The 16,536-nt window shown below is 42.0% G+C and overlaps 1 protein-coding gene across 1 annotated transcript in view; it reads right to left on the bottom strand.

Moving 5' to 3' along the window:
• Positions 1 to 7,206: 7,206 nt before the first annotated feature.
• LOC146607998 (transcription activator GLI2.L-like) overlaps positions 7,207 to 16,536 on the bottom strand; it is an 80,136-nt gene continuing 70,806 nt past the window's right edge. Inside the window, exons 9-13 of the mRNA XM_085347228.1 lie at positions 15,519 to 15,668; positions 14,790 to 14,954; positions 13,730 to 14,008; positions 10,199 to 10,550; positions 7,207 to 9,233 (exon numbers count right to left, since the gene is read on the bottom strand). Coding sequence (XP_085203354.1) covers positions 7,207 to 9,233; positions 10,199 to 10,550; positions 13,730 to 14,008; positions 14,790 to 14,954; positions 15,519 to 15,668 — 2,973 coding nt within the window. The remainder of the gene's footprint in view (positions 9,234 to 10,198; positions 10,551 to 13,729; positions 14,009 to 14,789; positions 14,955 to 15,518; positions 15,669 to 16,536) is intronic.

Genomic DNA, 16,536 nt, shown 5'->3' with positions numbered 1-16,536 from the left:
AACTAACCAACAGACCAATGACATACAGCATATAGGGTTTTTAAAAAATAAATAAAATAAAACTCAGTTTCCAAACCTTAGAATAACCTGCAATTTTTAATAAAATACTCAAACTATACCATATCTAAATATTTATTTAAAATATATGGACTGAAAATGACTTTTTTCAGTCAGTGCATGAATTGAGGCCCTGTGTAAGATTTCAAAATGAGCTGTACTCTGCTGTGAAATGCACCATACAGCATTGATTTTAGCTGTTTAGCTGTTTTTTTCAGGTTACTTGACATACTCTCTCCATATTATCAACTGGTTAGTACCACGTGGGAGTTTTGTACCCGTAGTTGGGAATTACTGATGCCATCTCCGTCTTCAGCTGCAGGCAGCTTTGCTAAGGTTTGAGTGTTTGCAAAAGCTTGTCGGTCATAAAGAGCCTGTCAAACTTGGAGCCCTGAGAGACACCTGAGAATGTAGCATTCACTGTAAAAAACATTCCTCCGAAGGTCTTTAAATTCTCTGCAGACAGGCCTGTTTGTCGCCCCACCATGAGCTCAGGCTGTAAAATGTCCACCCGCTGATGGTGCTGATTGAAGGTGACACTTGGGCACTTTTGGGGCTCGCTGTAGTTTGGACAAAATCTCTTTCCAGCTTTTGCTCTACGTACAATCTCTGAAAGATACATTTGAAGTTATTCTGGCTTTTTTTTAACACACCTTCAAGCACAACAATGTACTTTGGTTGTTACTGGATGGAAGTGTTAATGCCACTCTGGAGAATGATGCAAGTTCATGTTTCTGCTAACACCTAAAATATGAGTTTGAGGCACGAACCCGAAGCAGAATTTGTGACCTCACAGCTGTAGTTTGAAGTCCATCCTGCTCCAACAGCCAACACAAACACACACAGTGAAGTGAAGTGGAAACATGAGCCTGGACGTCCAGTGATGTAGGAGACATCTGGTATGCAGCAGCTAAAGTTTAAAAATGAAAAATGCTCCCATATACATAGATTCTGGGTTTCTTTATGAGGGAGGAGGAGCAGATGTCACTTCAAGAATTTCCAACAGTTTTGCTGAACTTCTGAATGGCAGATTTAAGTGAAGCTGCCAGACTCATGTAATCATCTTCATTCTGTCCAATCTCAAACTTTGTTTGTCCGAGCTTTGTGTTTCTGCAGCATAATATTTTAGATAGATGGATTAAAAAAACAGACACATGAAGGGAAATAAGTCTGTGATTGACCTCATCCTGGGAAAACTGCAGGTACACCTGATCAAGTCTTTAAAATGAAGACTCAAAGACTGTAATGAATGTAGCAAAGCAGCGAAATACTGGAGGAATTTGTGGAGAATTATCTAGAATTTCTCTGATCTTTAACAATTTTGTAGTAACTGTATCTATAGGATATCTAGTGTGTGTCAGATTAACCAATTATAGACTTCTGTTGTTGCATGACTTTGTTAGAGATGCAGTGGTAGCTCCAAAAGCGAGTCAGTCCCTATTGACTTCCATATTAAAATGTCCAACTTTACAGAAATAAACATATTTATAGCCTGATATAAAAACAGTTTTAGCCTCTATAGATAGTACCCTTCATAACAACTATAAAAGGAAACAAACTAACCCATCTGGATTTTGCAAGGCACATTGGGGATGTGGCCTCTCTCACTGACAGGTAGCAGCTAATTGGAGTCCTTGAACTGGGCCTCTGGAATGTGTTTGTGCTGATGGAGCCTTTTGGAACATTTCTAATACAATTATTTCATAAATAATGTGGCTTTCAGTTAGTTAAATTGTCTTTAATTTTAAGCTTTTGATGTACTTTTCTCCTTTTATTCAGAAAGAGCTTAAAACCTTCCAACAGCTGACTAAACTTTACCAACAGAATGTGACAAGTCAATGAAATCATAACTTTATGTCCAAGACACCAACGGTTGTGAACAGAAGTTTAGAAATATGATTGTCATGGTAATTTGGGGCTTTTAATGATTTCTTCAAACTGTTCTTTTTCCAGACTGGGATGATTGTACAGCCCAGTGATGCTGGTGTTCCAGCACTTTCCAGTTAATGGCAGCCTTGAGTCTTGGTGTTTCCTGGGTTGTTCCTGAACATATTAACCAATTTCCTCTCATCTCAGGGTGTCTGTTTGGGTCTTCTTGCAGAGCTTGGCAAAGCGATGACGCATCACAATAACTTGTATTTAAGTACAGTTGTTTTGAACTCATGATCTTGGAATCTGCAGTTGTTTAGAAACGGCTTCCCAATCTTCCCAGCTTGTGTAAATCTACACTGGATCTACATTAGATCTTCATTGACTTTCTTGGACTCTCTCATTGTTCTAAGTATTGATCAGTCCAGTGAGTGCCGTCAAACAAATCCTTCTTATGCTGCAAGAGAAACTAGCAAGTGTGGTCAATCATAATGACTAATGAGAAGTTAATAGGCTTTAGCATTGTCAGGTTAAAATATATTGTAGAGCCTTTTGACCCAAAAAGATCAGAGAAAATTCAAAATAAATTCAAACCCAGGTACTGTTTATTAAAGACATTAAAGATGTTTGCTGTACGATCATTACACTCCTGTAAAAGAATTCAAAAAAAGCATTAAAAGCCAAAAATTGCTGTGACCCTTATGCCCATGATAAATGGATGTAAACCTCTGACTACAGCTGTATGTATTAGATTGCAAAGATAACGACTTTAACAAAGTTAAAATGTGGCTGTCACCTTGCAAAAGTGATCAGATTATGCAGCTTAGAAAACAAAGAACTTGGAAACATTAGATTAATTAGAACGAGTTGTATGCAAATCTTAAATAACTCATTAAGGCTTAAATTAAAAACCAAATAAGAATTTAACGCCAGGTTAGGGCAGGTTCTCTGCTGCAAAACATCCCCAGTCATTGTTTTTTCCCTAACAAAGTTACAGTACAGTCATACTTCATGAGTGCTGAAACCCATCTTTCATCTTCCTCACTCAGTTATCGCCATCAATAAATGAAGGTGCTGTTAATGCACCATCTTTGAGAGTCTTATCTCCACCTCTTGTTCGGGCCCTGGTTGTATTTCACAGCCCGGGGCTATTTTCTTTCTCACTTCACATCTCTGAGAGGAGAAGGAATTCCAGTGGCAGAAGCAATCACAAGCTCCAGATCAAACGTATCCTCGGCTGAATTCCTTGACAGACTAAAATCATTTGTTCCTCTCAGCTCAGCGCTGCGTCCCCGGCATCGCTCGCTCCTCTCAGCTGGTTTGTTTTATGTGGTTTCAGCAGCCGAGTCCTCTGGGCCGCTCTGTCAGAGCCAATATTGGAATACACACAGGCTAACTGCAGCAGCAGCCGCCGCTCTGCACTCATCGAGCCCTTTCGCCTCCTGTTAGCGTCCTTTTTCATCAGCTTACCAGTGAGGATTTACATTATGTCAAGCCTGTTCTCGCCGGCAAGGCAAGACGAGGTCAGGGGAAGTTATTTCAAAGCCGCCCTGAAAGAGGTCGTCTTAAGAATGTGTTGGCGCCTCAGCCTGACATTCAACAAGGAAGGAGTGAAGAAAGTGCGTTGTCGGCACGGGGTGTGGGAACATGGCTTCAAAGACGAAAGTTTTGTTGTTGAATTATTGAAGCGATCAACACTCCTCCTCCTCCTCCTGCAGGAAATGATCAAGGGGCGGACTGATGAATAATAATATTTACTCAGCCACAGCGAGAACCAGGAGACGACAGAACCTGCTGGAAAACAGACTGAGTTGACGCTTTATTTGATTTACATGAGAGTAGGCTTTATGTTTTTGGACTGGGCTCATTACCAGAGCAGTTGTTAGCAAAAAGGTGGAATGAAATTGATAGCCGTCCTCTTGCTGCTTCAGCTTGACAGGTGATCGATTCAAGTAAAACCCTGAACCTGAACCTTTGACCCTACATTTGTCTGCCATATTTTGGGATTTGGAATGACAGTACCATCCATCTATGGGACTACAGAACTGTGGCCTTCATGCTTACCAGATCTCAACTTGACTGAACAGCTATGGTGAAAAGTAAATGGACTGTTTCTTTTATAGCACTTTTCAAATCTACTTGAGCACGCACTTGTTCATACAACATGCCTTATTCACCCATTCACACTTCATCGTACAAACACTTTTTTCTCCTCCTAAGTGTTTTCTATCTAACATTTAACACTCCAATGAACTCATTGAAAAGCAATTTTGGATTCAGTATGTTGCCCTTAGATACTTAAAACTGAAGACTGGAGCACCCAAAGAACGACTACCAATCTTCTGATTAGTAGATGACCTGCTCTACCTCCCGAGCCCCACCCCACATGGTAGATGCTGGACCTTCCAGCATTATTGTTAAAGCACTAAAGGAGGGTATAGTATAAGGGTTGGAGGAACAGGGATCATCCCTCTAGTAGATCTCAACACTTTAGAATTAGTGCGAAGGAATACCAAAACACCTGACTACAAAGAATCTTCCTAACATACTTTAACCATGTTCATAAATTACAAACTACATAAGATTTTGAGAGAATCAGGTCCAGATCATAATCTGTGCATAAAAGTCACTGTGGACATCACTATGTTGGTTTTAGGCTAGAGTCATGTTGGTTTGAGGGTCCTAGAAGTGACTGTATATGGATGAGTGGCTGTTAAATTATTAGCTGGCTTGGTTAGCAGGATGTATTGACAAACTGTATATATGCATCACATAGACACAGATAACTGGTAATTAAGTAATATTCAAATAAAATCCTAGAAATTTATTTACAAAAAGTAGAGCACAGACTTCTTAGATGGTCTGTAAGTACAGTTAACTGCACAGGAGGTATATTATTGGTCAAATAATTCTATTGAAATGTTCCAACAGCACAAACAAGGTCCAGAAGTCCAGTTCAGGGACTCCAATTAGTTAAGGTGAAGCCTGGCCACCTGTGTCACCAACCATTTGTGAGTAAATAATACTTTTAAGCCTTAATAACATTTAAACAAGTGAGTTGTAAAAAATAACTTATGATGGCCACTTGCTTGGTGCTAATGCTCTAGACTTGCTTTATCTCTGTTTTATTATTGGAAAGTACTTTGGTCAACTTTGTTGTTTTTAAAAGTGCTATATAAATAAAGTTGGATTGGATTGGATTGGATTATCTCACGTGGGTGTGTGGGACATTATATGGTCTTAATTATGTGAACGTGAAAAGGTTAAAGACTGTCTAGTCCTATTTTGTTGGACTTCAGGGGTGGGCAATTCATTTTCCCAAGGAGCCACATGAAAAACTGGGACTGTTTAGGAGGACTAATAGGTCCACCAGTAGAGCCCCTTCACAACAACCCCAGTTTCTCATGTGACCCCTTGAAGAAATGAGTTGCCCACCCCTGCCAAATAATTGTAATGCCTTGCAAAGTTCAGGACTGTGGTACAAACCAACTTTAGAGACCATCCTGCAAAAAACAAAAGCAAACGCTTACATTAAAGCAGAACCATTTTAAAACATCTTAAACACTCCAGCCCTGAACATCTCTAGGGATTAGAGATTGTGAAAATGCAAATGTCGAAAGGAGTCACAGTTTACATCAGCCAGTCTTGTTTGAGAATGTGATCAATGCGTAGGTAAGAAGCCAGTTCGCTCAGTGGTACTGATAATGTGTGCTGCACCTTGCATGCTGTCATGATCGCTACCTTGACCAAACCAGAGTTCTTTCAGCAGTGAGAATAGGTCGGAAGTTGATTATTTTGTGCTACATGTAACTTCTCCCCACACCATCATGTGTGAAAACAGCTTAAATCAGGCACACTTTGAGCTAAATACAAACTGAGCTGGATACAAACCTTTGGTATTTTCTAGAGATATCTTGGATTTATATCTATATATCTATATATTTACTAATAAACTAAATATCTTGTTGGAATGGCTTGTGACAATCACATTTATGAGAATAAAAGTTTGACATTGTATAGCTCTGCAAACATCATAAAGACCTGGTTGGGCTCAGTTGGTTTCTTTAATTGTTACAAAAATGGTCCTTAAGCCCTACAATACACATTAAAACGACATTTTTAGGACTATCATTTATATTTTGTTGGAATATTGGATGCTTAAGTTAATCATGGCTAAAGTAATCCCAGTCAGCCAAAGGCTGAGGCTTCAGATTGCTCCAAACGCTCTGTTTCATACATTATTTTTCTACTCTTAGATCTTTATGATGTTAGAGAGAGTGGATGTCAGTAACCCAGGCAATTATAGACATACAAGCTCAATTGGCCTGCTTTCAAAGTCTTCTGTTGGGCCCAGGAAAAAAAATGCTTGAAATTGGCTTAGTAGGTGCATTTTAAACATTAATATTGCTCTTTGCATGGCATTGCATAGTGTTTCCTAAACTACAGCCAAATAGTTTTTTTTAGATACTGAAAAAAAATGTATTTCTGATTCTGCTGTGGATAACCTGGGCTGGAAGGACAACACAAAACACATGCATTTAAAAAAATCAAAGTCAATACTGTATTTCTTAGAAATATACAAAGGATATTTACATATAACGAGCACAACAAACTGTTTTCAACAGTGTAAAAAAGAAGAAAGCTTGAGTCTCTGCTCTGAAGTCTTCTCCTCTTCTCTCTGTGAGAGCACGGCCAAGTTATCAATAATTCCAGTCACAAATCAAGTCTCTGATGCCCAAATCTGAGATGCCACAGTTAATCTCAGCAGCAATGCAGCAATCAAATCACAGCTCACCAAGGGAAGTGGCTGTAAACTTGATGATAGATGGAAAAAAAAGAATAGTGAACTGTTTTCTCCTTGACAAATATTAAAGTTGAACTCAAGTAATTTACAGTGTGAAAGGTTTTAATTGAGTACACAGATAATTACCTGGTTGAATTTGCACGTTTTTTGAATATAACTATACGCACAACATGTGTTTGTTGTATCTGAGGCAGGCACTTAGTAAACTGATCTTACTGCAGACCTGTACAACAACTGAATAAACTCCCTTGTTCATCATTTTTGCTACCTAAGGCAAAAAAAAAAGAAAAAAGAATGATATGGCTTTTTGAAAAGACTAAAAAAACTGCCATTTTAAATAATTCATAAACAAGACTGTACAAGGAAACAACAGGTAGGCTACAGAAGCTTTCAGCTCACAATCACATCAATTCCAACTGCAGGGTTGAAGGGTTATTCTGCATCAGGGGTTCAAAATGTCTGCACACAGTTTGAGGCTAAGACATCAAGTTGAGGAACTTGCTCTCCTCTGCTAGAGCAGTCAGCAGTGAGCTCATGTCCCCGATGGCCATGTTCCCTGTCCCCGCAGGCACCGAAGGCAACGTGACCGAGTTCCTGGGCGTCGTGAGGCGAGAGGAGCTCTGGGACAAACTCTGGAGCAGACCTGGACTTAGCGTTCCCGACACGAGGCTGGAGTGATCCCCATCATCCAGCATGCAATCAAAGTCTATTTGGGCCTGCTCCAGTGCTGTGGTACAGTCACTGGTTCTTGCCGTCTGATTGGCGCTTGAAGTGGGAGGCACCACCTTGTTACAGTTTACATTACCATTAGGCTCATATACTTGAATCTGCCCTGTGTAGTACAAGGCATTGTCATTAGCATTATTGCTGCGGTGAAGTCCTAAAACTCCAGCAGTGGATAATTCGGAGTTAGCATTAGCAGCTTGCATCATTTGCTGCGTAACTTTTGGAACTGAAGGGTTCTTGTTCAGAGATCTCGGTTCGGTTGGTGGCCTTGGCTGAAAATTGTTCTGATTTCCAACTTGTGAGGGATTTGGGGAGTTCATGTTACATATTGATGTGTCAGTGTGTTCAATTTTTATCTGCACAGGCTGAAATCCAGCATCAGCAAAGTGCAAGTCAAAGGTCTCCATGTCACATGACTCCTGTTTGCAGTTGCTCCCACTAATGGTGTTAATGCAAGGCTTATAGGTGGTGTTACCATTCCTGTCATAGGGCTGGATGCCTTCAATTAACAGGGCTTCATTGAGATTCGATGGCTGCTGGAATCCTTGTTGCTGGAGGCAGTTTGCTCCTGGCTCGGAGTTCAGCTGAATGTACCTCTGCTGCATTGTGAGGTTCTGATTCAACTGCTGGTTGGAGCTGAAATGGTTGCTAAGAGATCCAAAATTGTGGTTTTGCTGGAGCACAGCCAGGTTCCCTCGAACCTGTAGTCTGGAGTACTCCTGGGAGGCATCCATGAGTCCTGAACTTGCTGGAACATTGGATGGCGAAGGTGGACACATCTGTTGCTGTTGACCTGGACTATTCCTCGAAGTGGGTAAAATCTGTGAGAGCAGATTCACAATAGCCATCCTTCTCTGACTGAAGTGCTGCTGCTGGATAGCCGAGGCTCCTTGGAAATCTTCATTTGTCTTGTCTCCATTATCAGGGATGTGACTTGTTGTCTCCATGGTAGCATTCTCTGAAATGCTTGGTGGTCGCAGACTATAAGGGTAACGGTGAAGACCTCCATCTGATCGATGACAGTCTTGCTGAGATAAACGTCGGTGATCTGCTGCAGGAGGTGGACAAGGCTGGATTGTCACCCTTCCACTCAGCGTGCCCATGCTGTTGTAGCGGTGCAACTGCGACTGGTTTAAAGTTTCTGGGGCAACCTGTCTCACAGGGTCACTGGCTCGACGGGGGATGTTAGATGGGACTTCGTGGGGCATCAAACTTCTTGTGGCATAGCTGCTGTACTGTCTGAAAGGTAGGCCTTTGTTGGTGGAGGGTTTCTGGGAGTCCTCATACAGGGCTGCATGGGATTGCAGACACATTTGGTCCATATATGGAAGAGGTGTAGGTGGTACGCCCCCAGTGGCAGCTGCATATTTTGCCTTGAGACGGTAGTGTTGGGCTGGGGTCAGGCTCAGAGGGCTGGGAAGACCCACTGCTCCAAACACTCCTGCTCCTCCGCCACTCCCACCACACTGACTAGCCTGACTTGAACGCCGTGAGATGTCGGCAGAGATGGGGTCGTAGGAGTCCGCAGAGCTGATGTTGCTGGGGCGGTTGGCACCAAATTGTGAGGCCTGGCTGGAGCGCCGACTGGAGAAACAAGGGGAGATGCCTGAGGAGCGGCGACTGAGGGTGTAGACTGAGCTCAAGGTGCTGGAAGTGCTATCACGTCTCTCGGAAAGGTTTTCTAGCACAGTCATTTTACTAGAGCTCAGTTCACCAAAGCTAGAACCAGGGAAGGACGCCGGACCCCCACCCATATTTTGGCTCTCCAGGAGGGAACCTGTGAACAAACAGACGAGAATGAGAAACTCTAGATCTAGAGCTACTTTGTCAAGCTTGTGGAGCTTTTTTTCAGGTATTTTTAAACTCAATCGAACAAACATAAAATACTAGGAACTTGCTGGTGGACCAAATGTAGTGCGTTTCATTGAATTAGATTCTATCTGAGGGGGCAGTGGGTGTATGTGTTCATATGAAAGAAGGTGCACCTGCTCTTTCTACGTCAATTAATGCCACAAGTAATACCACATATACTTTTTCCGCAATAAAAAACAGATCAATATTCAGATAGCTCACTGGGCAGTTTCTCATTCTAGTCCATGGTCTTGATGAAAGTCCTTTGTTGTGCTCTGCAGCTTCAGTGAGTTCAGCACAGCAGCATAAACCTCCATCCTCCAGAGTAGAAGGACTACCACTCAGAACTGGAAAAGCACCTGAATAATGTGAAGGATCCCTGGGTCTGCCTTGGTTGGACATACTTGAAACATCTCTCTCAGGTGTCCAGTCAGATACTTTGGGTACCAGGGAAGGACTCCATGTAATCATGTTCATTTTATTAATCTTCTCCTAAATGACTGAGCTCATCACCTCCAAAGCTGGTCTCAGACAAAGTGCTAAGGAAGCTCAGCACGTATCCATGATCCTATTGTTTCTACCTACAGCTTATGGCCATGGATGAGGATGGAACAAAGATGGATCTAGTAAACTGACAGTTTCAACCTTCACACTCAGTTCTTCTGCACGGTTATAGGAGGATTGTCCAAGTAAAGTCCTGTCCAAGTCTATTCATGTGTGGGAAACGTTAAAGTAAAGTGTCCACCTGCTTACTAATTAGTTCTTGGATTGGAAACCAAATCACCTAAGAAAAGTGTTAACTATGGAAAAGTTTCTATATTTTTAGTGAAAGGTTGAAGTGAAGTGAATAACTGTCAAAGCAGCTTTAATCTAGACTTTCTATCAACTCACCGCCTGCCAGTATGGGTGGGAGCTTCGTCCCGAGGACCACAGGTGGTGTTGGGTTGTTGGTCCACTGGCAGGAGTCCCTCACTGTCTTCAGTTTCTCCTTCTTGAGATGCTCCAGGCGCTGGCTGGTGCTGAATTGCTTTCTAAAGCGAAGACCCACCGCTGCGACCCCACTGGTGGAATCTTCAAAGCCCAAGGACTCCACAAACGGCAGGTCATCCAGGGTGCTGAGGTCCCCTAGGCTCCCCCCGCTGTGCGCCGCCATCTCTACTCCACTGTCATTGTTGGTGGCACTGCCAAGTGGTGATGGTTCGCTGCTACATGATGACTGACCACCAGGGCTGGACTGATACATCTGTGAAGAAGGAAGAGAAAGAGAAGGAATGCAGAAAATGAGATTTTAAAAAAAGAACATGAGCAAAACAGAAAGAGACACAATAGTTTGTCCTAAAAACAGCTTTTCTGTAGTAGAACAAAAATGGGACAGTGGTTAACATGGCATGAAAAACAGTGAATCAGTGAGTCTTTTATCCTCCCCCAGCTTAATTGTAAATAATGAGTGTGTTTTTTGGGGATGGGGGTGAAGAGGTGGGGGCGCACCACAGATTACAGACTGTCTTAGTCTGTCTGTGAATTAGAAATGGGCAGGATGAAAGGCTGCTTGAGCCTGAGCCAGAGCGCCGGGCCAATCATCACAACATGTGATCACATTTCCCTCTCCAAAAAATCAACTGTCAGGGTGGAGGCTGCTCAAACATTTAGGTGAAGCTTGTTGTTCTCTTACCTTCACAACTATATCTTTCAATGTTAGTTTTGTTTACATCAAATTCGAGTTAACAGAGGGTTTAACATGATGACAAACCTCTCCAGTCGGACTAAGGACAGCAATGATTAGACGGTGTATATCCACTGCCTGGCCTGTTTCCTTGCAGTCTCTAATATATTCGCTGCTAAAAAAGCTGTCTTGATCACAGCTTGCTGGTTGGCTCAGTTTGCACAACCAATTCCCAGTGTTTGAATATTCATCCAGGAGTGACTTTTATCATGGTCTGTGATGGGTGTTTGATAGGTCTCTGCTGTGAATGTAATCCTGTGTAATGGAAAAATGTACACCGTAGTACCATTTCGAGATAACAACGTCATGCATAAATAACTCCCTGCTTGTTTCAGATGACTAAAATCTCAGAAACTAACTGGATGCAATTAATTCCAATTTAATTATACAAATTAAACAAATCCCATTAAAAAAAACAAAAAAAAAAAAACCCAAGAAAAGCTACTTCAATAAGAGATTAGGCAATGTAGAGTTGTTTTTAGTATTCTACCCTGAAAAGGATTATAGTCCTTCTTGACTTTTGGTACTTTAAACAGCTGTTACTGAAATAGGGCAGGGCTTCTCAGACGTTAATCAAGGACCAGCCCCCATGCCAGAGGTTAAGCCCAGTGCTTTGGAGTCAATGAAATTGACCTTTCCACCATGTTTGTGTTTTGTGTGCCTTTTGGCATGTTTTAGTTGCCATTATCTGACACATTTGGCTGTTTTGATGAGTGAAATTACAGAGTTTATTTTTTGGGTAGTGGCTTCATCCATTTTATATTTAAAGCCTATGGAAATGGTGGCAAATATATGGCAAGTTATAGTCTCATCAAGAAAATTACAGTGAAAAAAACTGCAGTTTTATCAATAAAATGCTCTGTTTGTCTTGCTGGAATACCAGCATTAAAAAGAAAAGCATGAGACTTAAAGTATTTCTAGCAGTATTTCAAGTTGTTTAGATTATACTGCAGTTGCTAAAAACAAAACTTCTGAACCTGACTCAACGTGATTACACACAAGTCTGTTACACACTTGCATAAATCAACGGTTTATGAAATGTGACCATTTTTTGATTATACAGTACTGTGCAAAAGTCTTGAGCCTCACATCATTTCTTTAGACTTAGCTAGGAAAAGGGGAACAACTGGACTCGTAAATGGAAATAAAGCATACGGCAATTCAAATGAGCTGGAAAGGTTTCTTGTCATTTCATTAATGACTGATAGTGCTGCACCGTGGGTTTCTTTTACTGCACTGGTAGTGTGTTTGGGATCATCATGCTGAAAAAGGTGCTTATATCAATCAGATGCTTTTCAAAAAATATTGCATTGTGGATCACAGTTTGATGGTACTTTTCTCTGTTCATATCTCATCAATTTTGACAAGATCTCCAACACCACTGAGTTATATGTAGCCCAAAACCATGACAGAGCCTCCACCGTGTTTTACAGATGTCTGTAGACACTCACTGTTGTACCTGACCACATCTGTACATACTGATAATGATTTTCACCACAGATTTTTTTATTTGGATTCATCACTCTATCAGAGCTGCTGCTGATTTTCAGTCCAGATCTTGTATAATCCAGCCTCAGTCTTTTCTCCTTGGTCCCCTTCATTAAAAATGGCTTCTTATCAGCCAAACTTCCACTGAGACCATTTCTGATGAGGCTTCAGTGAAGGGCCACATACATCTTAATATTTTCAAGGACACACTGCACACCATGATGAGTTATGGCAAGTTTTCAGCTAATAGCTCTTTGGGAATCACCTTGGTGCAAAAATTCTATTTTGTTTTGGTCTGTCTTTGGCACATAAATTATGTGTTTATGTGACAGGCAGCTCGTAATAAAGTGGCCAAAGATGCAATTCAAAATGTGTTCTTTGTTAACTTGTTTGATTCAGGTGTGCTGACACCCTGTGTCAGCACACCTGAATCAAATAATTAGTTCATTACCAGCCCTCTGGAGAACTTCAAGACATGTTGACGTCATTTAGCCATTTAAATCAGCTGTGTTGGATCAAGGACAACCCTGGTGTAGACACAACACTGTTTCTTCTGTTGAGAGTTAACAATCCTCTGGAAATGGACAGGTACAAGGAATGGAATTAAAATTAATGAAAAAGTAGCCAGTGTTTAAAAAAAAATTGAAAGACCTTCAAAGAGCCTGAACTAATATTGCTCACGGCCACTTTAAAACATTACAAGAAAATCTGGCACCTTGGAATGAAAATGAGGAAAGGAATGGGAGAGGGTAATGAGGCATAACTCAAGATGGCTTTACAACAAGAGTGGGGAGAATAAATCTGGAGGTGTTTGGGACTTTGAAGCTGCTGTTCTTTGGTCATAATGTAATTTTGGAAGTGAATCAGTGCAATGGAAAGGAAGGAAGTTGAAAGATGGTAAATAAAAAGGACTTTAAATAATGTACAATAGTTATAAGCCACAGATGAGCTCACCTCAGTAAGGTCTGTCCATAAGGAAAGTCAGAAAGGAGAGAGAAATGAAAACAATGAGGCAGGAAGCTGAAGAAAGGTTAGAACAAAAAGGCATGCTGGACTAAAAGAAGAGAAATAAGAGAAATACTTCATTAAACAAAAGAGGTTTATACTAGAGTTGTTAGAATCAAAAGCTGTGTAGTAAAGTCAGCATGCAGTACATAACTCGTCTAACTTTGTGCCCCTGTGTGTGTGTGTGCAGATTTGAGCGGTCTTACCATAGAGTTTTCTGTCTTGATGGATTTGACCTGCAGGTAGTCCTCCACACCTCTGGGGGAGCTGTTATCCAATATTTTGTCTTCCCTGTGGGTTCGCTCTCTTGGACCCGTCTCATTCTCGCTGTTCTCCCGGGGTGGCAGTGGTCTGGGTGGCAGGTCGCTGCGCTGCTTCTTGGTGACGTGGGCCTCAGGGCCGTGCACTGTCTTCACGTGCTTCCTGAGAGAGCTGGGATCGGTGTAGCGCTTGGTGCACCCGGGGATCTTACATACGTAAGGTTTCTGTAGGTGCAGAGAAAAAATCATTCAATGCTGAAATAAAAGACTGAAAACTACCGAAAACTGCAGTTCCCAAATGTTATGGTGGCCACATCCATCTTTATATATACGGTCATTAGAGCCTGCATATTCACTGTGAGGGTACATAGTGAACTGTGACTCCAGCAGGCTGTGCAGATCTGCTGTCAACAGCTGTTAGCACTGAACGTTTAATGAGGAAATCAGCAGAAACAATCAGTGACTTTGGGATTTCTCAGCAGTCAGAGGCAACCTGCAGGTTTTAACTCCCTCTCTAATGCTGCGGACCTTTTTTTATTGAGTTGTATCTGAGCTGCATGTGAGCAGCTCAGTGTGACCGTGGGCTGTTGCAGCGATGCCGAATTCCCACTCTGCAGTCCCACTGAGCGCTCTGAAACACTGCCAGGATTCATTTTCTGCTCCTGCAGGTGGTCTGGCTCCTGCAGGGGCGGCAAGCATGATTCGCCCTAATGCATTGTGGGCCGTGGAGCTCATTATGCCTCCACCTCATTATTTACTCACAAATGTCTGCAAGACTTGCACAGGGGGACACAAAGGGTGCTGGCACCACTTCGTACAGACACAAAGGAACAAACCTGCTGCCCAACATGAAGCCTTCAGCTCACCTGAGGCGGAGGTGAACTGCTGTCACTACCTGCAGCCTCACATCTCCACCACTTCAATCGCAGCGCTCTGAGAGAATTTGTTATGCAGCTCCATAAGAGAGTCTGTGTGAAGTTTCAGTGAGCGGAGAAGTCTTTTGTACCTCGTTCGAGTGCGTCCGGTTCTGGTGCTTGGCCCGGTCCGAGGCGTTTGAAAAGGCTTTGTTGCATCCTTCGTGCTCGCAGACGTATGGCTTCTCGCCGGTGTGCGAGCGCAGGTGGGTTTTTAGATTCTCCAGGCGGGAGTAGGCCTTAGAGCATCCCTCAAACTGCACAGGAAGACAGGAAATAATTAAGTGACTCTAACAAACAAATGGCAGCAAAAAAATAAAGACAAAACACAGATAACTGTCTGGATAAACAGTTAAATAACCAACAGGGTAACACAAGGCCTTCATAGTGGACATCCTAATATTTGTGTGGTACTTTAAAAGTAGATATTCACTTCTATTTATACAAGTAAAGACTTTAAATCATATCGTGAGACTGATAATTATGATTAAAGCTTCAGTCACACAGGCAGAAAAACCAGTTGGAGACCAGTTGGTTGCAAAGCAGCAGTTTAGCAATTTTTTTGGAACAAAACTTAAATATACTGTTACAGGTTATAAATCCATCAACTGGGGTTTGGGTCAAAACCAGGGGTTTACAGATGTTGTGTGGGTACAAATTCTTTTAATCTGACAGTAAAATGATGAATGCTTCAGTAAGAGGAAGTCTGAAGAAATCTGTGTGTTTTCCAGATGTGTGCATATGTGCAGTTGCTGGTGTTTAGAGAGCATGAGGGGCCCTGTGGGAGCCTGAAGAGGGCGCAGAGGCCATCCGTTACCCACCGTGCACTTGTGTGGTTTCTCCCCCGTGTGTCGGCGCATGTGAACCACCAGCATGTACTGAGCTTTGAAGGGCTTCTGCTCCCGCGAACAGTCCTCCCAGCGGCACACGAACTCCTTCTTCTCTCCGTGGATGTGGTCGTTATTGATGTGCTGTGGGACACACACACACAGAGAAATGAGAGGGTTTTCTGGGGAGAGCTGTCCACTAAGAGGCTCCCACGTTGTTCCCGGTTTAATGTTTCTGTGGAAATCCATCTTATCAGCGGAAATCTCAAAGGAAGGCTGCAGCAGATGAAAGTCTAATTGGGAATACGTAGACTGCCTGCGACAGTGGAAATGAACATGGGTTAAAGAGCGAAATCAGACAGCTCACTAAAAACCATTTCTTCTTAAAATAAATCATATTTTTTCTTAGCATTTTCGACAAGCTTCATCCTTTTATTGTGAGTGTTTTCAAAATTGACCTTTTTTTCTCTTATGTGTCTTTGAAACCTCAAATTTATTCCTGCTTTAACAGATTTTTGAGAGAATAAAATGCCCTCAAAAACTCAATAGAGCCTCCCGTGGAAGGTTATTGACTTACCTGATTATCTAACCCAAGCGGAAGACAGTTTGTTGTAATATTTGCACAAACACAATTATTTTCGTGATTACAACTGCTTGACTTCCTCTTTTAAGGACCGTTCAACCCCAAAATAAATGATCTATTCTTTCCTCATGCTCTAGTTTGATTTGGTATCTGTTTTAAAGCTATCAGCTGTCAGAAATTCTGCCTTTTCACCAGTATAGTTAAAGTAAAATGCACTTGAAGACCCGATGACTGTCTCTTTTCAGAAATCACTACAGGCATCAACTATTTTTTTCTGCCGAATAACATTTGCTATATGTGTCACTGTGCAGAAGGAATCGTGCATATATTTGTGTAAGGATGTCGTGTGCACCTTTAGGTGAGCCACAATCTTCCTATGTGTAGTGGATGTAGACAGTGAAAGAAAATAGTTCCCACATGCTGTAGCCC

Source organism: Diplotaxodon limnothrissa, linkage group LG23 (genome assembly GCF_057381915.1).
Source record: "Diplotaxodon limnothrissa isolate DT_005_m linkage group LG23, D_limnothrissa_male_GT1.1, whole genome shotgun sequence".
Classification (NCBI taxonomy): Eukaryota; Metazoa; Chordata; class Actinopteri; order Cichliformes; family Cichlidae; genus Diplotaxodon; species Diplotaxodon limnothrissa.
The sequence above is the reverse complement of the archived record's forward strand: the minus strand, read 5'-3'. Positions and strand labels throughout refer to the sequence as shown.